The sequence below is a fragment of the Littorina saxatilis genome, linkage group LG4 (genome assembly GCF_037325665.1).
Source record: "Littorina saxatilis isolate snail1 linkage group LG4, US_GU_Lsax_2.0, whole genome shotgun sequence".
Taxonomy (NCBI): Eukaryota; Metazoa; Mollusca; class Gastropoda; order Littorinimorpha; family Littorinidae; genus Littorina; species Littorina saxatilis.
In genome coordinates, this window is record NC_090248.1 from 68,500,559 (window position 1) to 68,512,071 (window position 11,513).

At 41.0% G+C, this 11,513-nt stretch overlaps 1 protein-coding gene across 1 annotated transcript in view; it reads left to right on the plus strand.

Moving 5' to 3' along the window:
* LOC138965474 (uncharacterized) overlaps positions 1-3,507 on the plus strand; it is a 23,073-nt gene extending 19,566 nt beyond the window's left edge. The window contains exon 21 of the mRNA XM_070337638.1: positions 1-3,507. This exon is cut by the window's left edge and continues 84 nt beyond it. Within this exon, the coding sequence (XP_070193739.1) occupies positions 1-2 (2 nt within the window). The 3' untranslated portion in view covers positions 3-3,507.
* Positions 3,508-11,513: the final 8,006 nt, after the last annotated feature.

The window sequence follows — 11,513 nt, forward strand, 5'->3', positions numbered from 1 at the left end:
GATCATGCCAACGGAACGCTTTTCTGCATAGCTTTGGGTTTACATACACAAACTTAGACCATCTAGGCGTCGACATTTACACATTGAAATTTGAAGTGACAGCTGATTTGTTAAATGAATGGTTGAGGTTGTTGCTGACTAGTCAGACTGTCAAGTGACGTATATAGCATGCCTGCTTGTGTGTGACGAAAAATGCAAGATTTAAACATTTAGCTTGTTCGTAAAGATGAAATAGGAACACATGCAATGACACGAAGTTACAATAGAGGAGATTATTGGTCAGATCCAAGAGTTAAATTGAATATCTCTAGTCTTCAAAATGAATCATCAGTATCACGCTTTGGCAAAATTAATCATGTTGTGCTTATGACAGGGTCATCTCTGCATGTAATGACATATCTGTCTCAGTGTGAATTCCAATCATCTTGTTATTTTACTGTTGACTCATCAGTTTAAATCTGGTCTTCATCTGATTTATTTAAGTGGTTGTGTGCGTTTGGAAATATTAAGAATGGCTCAGTACGTGAAATCATGCAATACCGCAATCCTTCTTTCAGTTCTGCAACCAGTGTTCATATGTTCGTTCTCTGCTGTTGAATACGATATGACATCCTGCATGTATGTGTAGACAGTATCAATACTTGTGTTGCTTCACAATTTCTAATTAGTTTTACGCAATTTTTGCCAGTGCAGCAACTGATTATCCATGTGTTGTGAAGCACTAGCTCATACACTGCAGGTTTGTAACCACGGGGTATATATATTTCTTTATGTGCCTTGACTAGCAGCATAAAAATATCTACTTTTTGGCAACAACATTCTTGGTGCTGTACTTCCAGCTTGCTTACATGTTATTTTTCTCACGTATGTGGGAGCGAACTTTGCCTAAATTATGTCAATGTTTGTATTTTGTATTGTTTTAAAATACAAGGAGCCTTTCAGATTTGTTTCAACTTTTGTTGGAGATTTTATGACATGTATTTGTTCAGTGTGGTCAGTTTATTTATCTTTAAAAAAAAGTTTGTTGACAAAGGTGAATAGCCTTGTGCATTAATTCTTTTCCTCAAGGTTCGTTCTTCATGTTTTCTCAGGCCTTTTTTTCTACCCTGTGGGATTCCCAGTCAGACGCTGTCTGATGTAGAAGTTTGCTCAGATTTTGCTTGTCATAATGTCATGTTAATATTGGTGCTCACCTGAGGTGGACATCTTTTCTGTCTTCATTCTCATTCAACTGTCGCACTGGGAGATCACCCCCCGCGGGTTGGGGGAAGAATTTACCCGATGCTCCCCAGCATGTCGTAAGAGGCGACTAACGGATTCTGTTTCTCCTTTTACCCTTGTTAAGTGTTTCTTGTATAGAATATAGTCAATTTTTGTAAAGATTTTAGTCAAGCAGTATGTAAGAAATGTTATGTCCTTTGTACTGGAAACTTGCATTCTCCCAGTAAGGTCATATATTGTACTACGTTTCAAGCCCCTGGAGCAAATTTTTGATTAGTGCTTTTGTGAACAAGAAACAATTGACAAGTGGCTCTATCCCATCTCCCCCCTTTCCCCGTCGCGATATAACCTTCGTGGTTGAAAACGACGTTAAACACCAAATAAAGAAAGAAAGACTTGGAGATCGGAGCCGAGGTGCACGAGAAAGTTACCAAGTTGGTGGGAGGCAGCCGCCATGTTCAACTGGGTGGGAGGCAGCCGCCATGTTCAACTGCTTGAAATTGTGATTTGAAGGTTCCTGCAATCCTGGAGGATGATGTGTTGCGCGTTCTGTTTAGTTTCTCCGCATGGACACATTGTGGACTATATGACAGCAGTGCTTTCCTCTTTCAAAAGCTAGCTTGCAGCAATTTATTTTTTGAAGATCTTTGTACTGTTATTAATTTTTCTGTGCGTGTACCTCTATTCTTTTAATGCATTTTGATTTGCTTGAATGTTGTACATGTAGTGACTGTCGGACTCCATGTTAAGAATGTGTTCATGACAAGGTTTTTCTCGCAGAACAAAGCCTTTTTCGCTCAACACACAATTACTCTTAAATTTATATTAGCCCAGCATTTGTATCGTTTTCCCAATTTGTTTTCTTGAATAATTTAGCATCACATATTGATCACTGACAACTCTTATGAAGATGAAACAATCTTCCAAATGGTGCTGTTGAAATTCCTTTTCTTGTTATTACATGTACCAGAGATTTCAAATTGTGCTGATGTTTTTTTTAGATCTGTGTATCGGAGTTCTCATTTGAAGCGCGTTTTTATGAACAAATGTATATACCATTTACGACACAAATGTTTTACATTTTTATGCCAGTTCTTGCTCATGTTATACAACAAAAAATGGTATCAAAAATCTTTATTATGTGTTCATATTGTTGCCACTAAATATTTTGTAGTCATCAGTATCTTCAGCATATTAGACATTAGACTCGATATACAATTTCCCTTATTTGTAAATAATGGCTACTTGCTGTAAAGCTGTAAAATATTAACTGCAGACATTCCAGAAATTGTGCTGTAAAAACAAGAAGATATTGCATCTTTCAAAATTCTGCTAAATATAGCTTAATTCTAATAATAAACAGAACATAATTATATTAAATTTTTTTTTAACTAAGTAGAAGAAATAACAGTATACAATACAATCCAACTTTATCATTTGGGTTTTGTTTACAAACAGAAATATGAATTATCATTCTGATAACCGCATGGTCATTTCTTGGTATTGTAACACTGCAGTAACTTTTTATTCATTTGACTATCGTGTTCTTCAATTCACAAAAGGTGAATGTGAGAGTAAGCTTATCCTAAGTACAGTGGTACCTGCCATGAAAGAACACCCTTGGTAGGTACCATCTGAAAGTGGCCCTACATTGCAAGTGGCCTCTCTTAACAGGTATATTTGGTCAAGATAATAGACACAGGGAGAACAGTGCCCTTTCTTAGGAGGCATCCTTTCATCAGAGGGGCCACACATTGCAGCTACCAATGTAGTGAAGACTTTACTCACACAAGCACATCCCTTTGATTTCATGCTACATGTACAACCAAGTACCATAAAGGGACTACTATTAGACATCTGTTCAGAAAATATTTAATTGCTAGGTGTATTAGCAAACACTTGGTTGTGAATTGTACTCAATTAATGAATAACGTTTACTGGCATTTTGTTGCTGGATTTCAGATGCATTGTGTTTATTTATATTCTATATTTTTTTGTATCTTAAAGCTTTTGATTTAAACTTATGTACCATGTGCTTGAATGCTGAGGATACCATGATCAATGATGACAAAATGCTCCATGTTGATACAATGCTACGTGTTCAAAAGTATCTGAAGAAAGTACAGGCCCGTGACATAAGTTGTCCTGTGAGTGTGTGTGTGTGTGTATGTGTGTGTGAGTATTTTGCAAAAATCTTGCAGTGCTTATGTCGATCACTACATAATCATATTTTTGTTACATACATGTATCTATATACATGTAGAAATAAACTTGCTAAAAGATTAACCAGACAGTTTTCCTTCGTATGGAAGAATGATCGAGCTATAGTGAGTATAAGCTTGGACAGTGGTACTGGCCCTTTCAAGATCGCCCGAGGTCCAAGAAGGTCAGTTGATAAAAGAGAAGGAGTCTTAAACGGAGGTAAATTTGCAGAGGCTATGATCATTAAATCTGAAGAAAAAAACAAGGTCTTGAAAGGGAAGAGGGGGTGGTGGTAAATTGGGGCTCTTCAAGGTGGGCTCTTCAAGGTGGGCTCTTCAAGGTGGATTCACTGGTACATGCATGAGTGTATTGTGTGTGTGTGTGTGGTTGTGCATGTTGCTCGCTTGCATGACACATCAAATCACCACACAACATCAAAAATGAAGCACGTGCAACAACTGCAAAGGAGACAGGAAATTTATGACAAAAATTCAGCAAAACAACATTGGTGTTGCAAAGTGAGATCCAAGTCCCACTGTTGATGTTTTAATGAAGGCAATAAGCAACTTTGTTCGGGATAAGAGCATCCTTTCACTTGCACATTATACCTAAAGTTACCAGCCTGGCTGCTTCCTTCACAAGCATCCTTTCACTTGCACATATACCTAGAGACACCAGCCTGGCGGCTTCCCACACAGTGTAGGGATGTTCTGCTAAATTCATTTCACACTGGACACCTTTGTCAACCTGGGAAATCAATTTGCCATCTAGATCGCTTCAAAATGTATCGATCGCTTCAAAATGTGAGAGCCGTCAGTTGGTTGAAGTAGATGGAACAGAAGTACAGGATGTAGGATCAAGAGACTAACGCTTGGCATGCTGTGTGATTCCAGGTGTAAACACAGACGTTTGGTATTTCTCAAAGTTGAAAGATATTGCTCCTATCCTGTGTAATTAAAGCCTGAAAAGATCTGTGGTGGTTTACTTGAAAGTTTACACAGCAGGGAACTAAGGTATACATCTTTATAACAGTCATACAAAATAAAGAAGCACCAAATACATGTACACACAGACTGTTGTTGATATGGATACATCCAGGTTTTTTTTAAAAGCACAATTGTAAATAAAAAACTTCAAAAAATGTTACCTCCATTTAGTTTTCAACTTTCACAACTCTACAATTAATATGCCAGCTAAACCATCTACCTCTGAAAGGGTAAGAAGGCACATTCATAACAGTGCAGTGAAGTTTGACCATACATGTAATTCATTAACATATCAATTTCCCTTTTGTATGTTAACCAACATTATGCCAACATTAAAAAAAAAAAACTTCAATCAAAATATTCCACTGAAAACCATTTTCAAAAAAACAAACTAGTAAATAAATGAAAAAAGTTCTATTTGTCATCCTAATTAACCAATCAATCAACCAATGTATTAATAAGTTTACGGTCCTACCTTTCATTTTTCAGATCCTTTCCATTGCCTGTATAAATGCAATGTCTGACTATTCAAGCGGGGAAGAGGAAATACATTGAGAACTTCATTAATGTTGTAAAGTTTCAACATAAAATGATTGCCACTCTCTAGTACAATGAAAGCTCTGCCCTTCAAACCTTTCTCTAAAATTGAGATGACAAACACAGAGTTAGCTTGAATGTGTCTATGTAAACATCCATACAAAACACAGTCTCCATATATAACAAATTACAAGTATTACAGTGGTACCTGCGATGAAAGGACACCTTTGGGACCAGCCAGGTCCCTACATTGCAGGTGGCCTGTCGTCAAAGGTATACTGAGGTAAAGATGACAGAGAAAGGGACTGCAAGGTGGTGCCCTTCACTGGGGCTGATGGGGTCTATGTCCACCAAAAGAGTGGGATTCCCTGTAGGTGAACTTCCTGTAGAGGGATTCTCTGTATACAGGGAATCCCACAATGTGGAGTACCTGTAAGGAAGTATAGGATACCGCTCGATCTCGTGCCAAGCGCGTGACTGCTGTAAACCGATTTGAGTTACCTTAGTGTTACTTCCCCTTCCACAATGGCGGTCCCACAGAAAAATCTGTTAGAATTCCTGAAATCGCGTGCAGTATGTCGTTATTACGAGTAATTTAGCTGCGTTTTCTTTCATTTAGTTATCGGTTTAAATTTTCAAAATCAAAATTGCAAACCATACTCGTATGTTTTAAGAAATACCCCAAAAGATTCCCACTCTTTTGGTCGACATAGACCCCAACAGCTTTACTGGGAGGTGTTCACTCATCAGGCATCACTGTACTCAAATTTGAACATTTCATATATATGTGAAAATTACATAGTAAAGGCATCATGTTTAATACAGTGAACTCCCCCCCCCCTTTTTTTTTTAGACCCCCCAAAATGTAGAAAATCAGGTTTTAATGGATGGATTTCTAAATTTGAGGTACATGAAAATTGACAGAAGCTATGAACAGAAAACGCAAAGTCTTCAAATGGAGAAAGTCTTAAAATGGAGGGTCTTCAAATGCAAAAGGGGCGAGGGGGGTTTCATTGCATCAAGCAAAAAGGTGCCAGCTGACCAGAGTTGGTTTGTACCATACATTATTAATATGCAAATATGCAAATATGCACAACCACTAAAGCAACATAAAAAGCCCAAATTGTAAAGCTTATATTCCCTCTCAAAGGTTATGAAAAATATCATATATGGCCCAATGTACTTTCAGCGGTCTTTGCACACATCAAATAACAACAAACAACAGCCATAGAAAAGTCACCATCATGTCTTGACAAAAGCCCACCTGGAAGTAAAACAGCCCTACCCCTGTGGAGCCAATGTATGGCACAGTGTGGTTTAGCTGTCACTGTACTCATCAACTAACCAAACAAAATATTTACAGTGGAACCCGTCTGAACGGGTCTTAAAAAGAACAGTCTTAAAATGGGCGTCATTTCAGAGGTTAAGAACAGTCAGTCTGAGAAAACAAGGTCTTGAAAAGGAGGGAGTCTTAAACCGGGTTCCACTGTAGTTCCAGAAAAGTCATCACCACCTCTTGCCTTTTCCCCACCATTCAATGAAACATCATTTCATCCCACCCCTGTGGAGCTCAAGTTTAAAGCAAGCCATTCTACCCAGAATAAGGCAGGAAGAGGAAGACCCGGTGTGAGTTAATCAACAATTGGCACCCTTCACATTCATGCAGGGCTCCCTCCCTCTATCCTGTCAATTTGCTCATTACTGAGAAATGTCAAAATGAGAAACCTATAAATGTGTTCAGATTTGCATCAGACACCACCATTTTGAATACAATTTTAGATATTTTTCTGGACCCCCCCCCCCCCCCCCCCTCCTAGAATTGTAGGGATTTTTGCTTTTCTTCAGTGGAAGCCCTATAGTCCTCTGAATAAGCTAAAAAGACAGCAATGGACTGGTCCGGGTCAAAACTTATAGTGAAGGGCCTAAGGTAATTTGGATAGACAAAGACTATGTCAGGTGAGTCATTCTACCCAGCCAAGGCACAAGCAAGCATGCCCCCCTGTCAGCGCTTTGGTGTCTGAAATTGTGTCCCTTTGCAAGTTGAACAGCCCATCTATTGTAGAGTGAGAACTGTTTTCAAGAGAGCTGAGTATAACTGCAGTGTTTCTGGGAATGGAATTCTCACTTGTTATGTCAATCAGCTGCAACAAAACTCAATTTTTTCCACTACAAACACAGCCATGATGTCTGTTAAATATCCCATCATACTACGAATAGCACTTAAAATAGACACGGGAAATCTCGCGAGCCATCTTAAAAATTAGACACTAAGCGTCGACAGCAATAATGGTGCTTTCATGCTTATGTTTCTTAATCTGCTTATGTCCCAGCCCAGTAATTACTCATACTGTTGGTAGAACAGATTTAGCACCCATAGCAAGACAACAATCTGCAGTGTCGTGGAACTTTAAACAAGTACATGTACGTACATTCCTGCAGCCAATTCAAATGCAGAAATGTGAACTATCTAAATAAAATCACTCATATCAAATTTCAGGGCCCTGCGGACTTTCCTCCGTTGGTTGAAAAGCGTGTCTGAGCTGCTGTGCCACGTGCGCTTGGTTCGAATCCTCTAGCGCGTTCAGAAACCCTTGAAAGGCGGTAGGTTCTTTCCTCTGCAGGATCTCTAGCAGTTTAGACACTTTGTCTTTTGAGACACTTTGCACTGTCACCATCTCCTTCTGCTGAAGAGTTAGGATCTGTTTCTCCACCAAGTGATCCAGAAGCATTGATCCATCCACATCCATATTCTGCAAGAGGAAGACCCAGTTCTGTTGGATGGCTGCCTTCTGTGTCTCATTCATTGTTGAAGCTCTGCACCCGTCTTTTTTCTCTCAAGTTTCTCGATCTTTATCACGCAGATGCAGTCACTGAACTTGCAATGTTGTACAAGTACAAACTAAACCATACCACAAATTACTCAAGATTGCAGCAAACAAACTGTCATTGATCTGTCCGTGTTTTTTGCAAGCTGATCTAAGAAAGGTAAAAATGTGATGTCCCTCGGTCTCGGATCTGCAGCTGTATTACTCTGCAGTTGTTCAAGAGTTGCTCAGATCCCTGCCTGGCACGTATGTCAATGTCTGAAAATAAGTCAATTTATCATTAAACTTGCTTTTAGTCATATATTGGAGCGCTGTTCAATTAAATCTAAATCAAATTATGAAACTGGTATACTTAAACACACACGTGTACACACACACACACACACACATATATGCACACACACCCCATCTGCAATACTGTGTATAACTGTCGATACAGAGCAGTGAACATTATCAGAGATTCAGACACATGCACACAACATATTATGCTAGAGAGAACTTGTCATCCGATCGACCCTTGAGTATGGGGCAGTTGTGTGGGACCCTTATCTAAAACAGGACATCGACAAAATCGAGAAGGTACAGCACAAGGCAGCCAGATTCATCTGCAAAGACTACAGATCCAGAGAACCTGGCTGCATCACAGCAATGCTACAGCGACTAAACCTACCCACACTTGCAGATCGGCGCAAACAACTCCGCCTGACAATGCTATATAAAATAACGGGAGGACAAGTACCAGCCATACCCCCAGAAAGTTTCCTCACCCCCGCAGATAAGACCAAGCGGAAAATTATATCAACAAAGTTTTACGGGTGCACATCAGAAAACCCCGTTGAGAAGCGAGTCTACAACAACTCGAGACCCTTCAAAATTCCGGATAGCCGATCTGAACCGTATAGAAACTCTTTTTTTGTCAGGACGCCGGCTGAATGGAACCGCCTACAAGACTCCGTGGTACATTCAGCAACTGCCAACACATTTACATCAGGTGTTGGCAGGGCCCCACCACCATAGGCGCACCGCCAGGTGTTTTTATCCTGCTTTTAAACACTGCCCAAATTCCAGCAGTTGACACCACCAACCTGGAAGGGCATGCATGTATAGAAAGTTTTTAAACTCCGTCACGCTGCGCTCTCTCGCCCATTGCGACGACAGCCATTATTGGCTACTGCAATGTACTACATCCAGATCCAGATCCAGAATTCCAGGAGGAATGTGCCGGTAGTGAGAACCATCCAGCAACCAAATTCTACAAGGCAACTAAAGACGCATTTCTCTTCCAACAACAGAGTGAACCCACAAGATTTCGTGATGGTCAAAGATCTAGCCTCATTGACTTAGTGCTTACAAACCGTGAAGAAATGGTCAGGGAAATCAACACTTCAGCCAGTCTAGGGAAAAGTGACCATGCGACACTGATGGTTACCTTTACATGTGCTTATCAAAGTAATGAAACTAAGCGCACCCGGTTAGACTATAAGAAAGCAAACTTTCATGACATGAATAAAATGTTGAGTGAAGTGGACTGGGACAGAGAACTTGAAAACAAATCAGTAAATGAATCATGGATCATTATCAAAGACAGGATTGACAGGGCAGTCACCAAGTATGTTCCAACCAGAAAAGTATCGGGGAAGAAAAGAAAAAAATGGATGGATGCTAAGGCACTTGAGGCTGTGCGTAAGAAACATAGACTATTCAGGGAATCCAAAGTAAAGGAGGGGGATGACAAGACACCTAGCAAAATTGAAAAGGCAGAAGCAGAAATGAAGAAAGCTGCATACAAGAGAGCTAACAACCAAGCAAGGTGGGCATGCCGAAAGGCAGCCAAAAATCTAGAGACAGAAATAGCGGCTAGCTCAAAGCAAAACCCCAAAGCCTTCTGGTCTTACGTGAAATCCAAAACAAAATGTCGGACTGGAGTGGCAGATCTTAAGAAAACTAATGGTGACAAAACTTCTTCAGACAAAGAAAAGGCGGACGTGCTGAATGAGTTCTTTCAGAGTGTATTTACCCAAGAAGCAACAGACAATATTCCACCTCCCCCCCACTATGTCTTTGGTAGTGAAGTCCACAACTTTGAGATCACAGTAGCAAAGGTCAAGAAACTGCTCTCTGGTTTGAAGACAGATAAGGCACAAGGCCCGGATGGTATCAACCCATGTGTCTTGGCTAAAACAGCTGAGTCTTTAGCATATCCGGTTGCAAGACTATTCAGACTGTCGTTGGAGAACAGTGAGATTCCAGAAGACTGGCGACAAGCTTATGTGACACCGATTTTCAAGAAAGGTAGTCGAACAGAGCCTAGTAACTATCGTCCGGTCAGCTTGACATGCATCTTATGCAAAGCTATGGAAACCCTTGTCAGAGAGGCAGTAAATGATCACCTGAGGTCAAACAATCTCATCTGTGAGAATCAGCATGGGTTTGTGCAAGGGAGGTCATGTGTGACCCATCTTCTTGAGGCATTGGATGATTGGACAAAGATTCTAGATGAAGGAGGCAGTGTTGACATAGCCTACATGGACTTCATGAAGGCATTCGACACTGTTCCACATGCAAGACTGATCGCGAAGGTTGAAGCGCATGGAATTCATGGTAACGTCCTTAACTGGATACGCAACTTTCTAGCGGACAGGCATCAGCAAGTGATTGTGAACGGTACACACTCAGACAAAGCGCCAGTCACCAGTGGAATCCCCCAGGGAAGTGTATTGGGCCCTCTGCTCTTCACCCTGTACATAAACGACTTGCCTAGCCAAGTCACCAGCTCTGTGAAGTTGTTTGCTGACGACACCAAGCTATATACACGTACTGACGTGCCCTCAGGACCTGTTGTCATGCAGGAAGATCTGGACAAGCTACAAGAGTGGTCTGACAACTGGCTCCTCAAGTTCCACCCAAAGAAGTGTAGTGTCCTTAAGCTAGGCAAACAACACACAGAGACCAGCTATCACATGAAAGGGAGATCCGAAAGTGGTGAGGAGGTTAGCATCACTCTAGAAGAAAGCGAAACGGAGAAAGACCTTGGTGTACTTGTAGACAATCGCCTGAGTTTCAAGGGACATGTTGCACAAGCAACTGCGAAGGCAAACAAAACCTTAGGCATCATCAGGAGATCGTTTGAGCATCTGGATAGGGAGGTGTTTGTACAACTCTACAAGAGTCTTGTCAGGCCAATCCTTGAATATGGGCATTCAGTATGGCAACCACAGCAGAAACTGCTGTGCAAGGAAATAGAGGACGTACAGAGAAGGGCTACCAAACTGATATCGGCTCTCAGTGAGAAAACTTACCCAGAACGACTTGCTGTACTCAAACTACCGAGTCTCGAACACAGGCGTCTCCGAGGTGACATGATCGACCTCTACAAGTATATGCATGGGATCTACGACACAGGCAACCCGAATTTCCAGCTGACCGAAACCAAAGACACTAGGGGAAACAGCCTCAAGTTGTACAAACCATTTTGTAGGCTGAACGTTCGGAGCTGCTTCTTCGCAGAAAGGGTGATTCCTCACTGGAACAGTCTGCCAGAAACAGTTGTGACAGCACCATCAGTGAACAGTTTCAAAGGAAGGCTGGACAATTTCTGGGCAGACAGACCAGAGAAATTCTCGCCAACGTGCTACCAATAACCGCCCGCGCATGCCACCAACAAAAGTGTTATTGGAGTACTATTCGACAGGATCGATGAACAGGCCTAAGGCCTTAAACATCGCAAGTTCAAGTTCAAGTT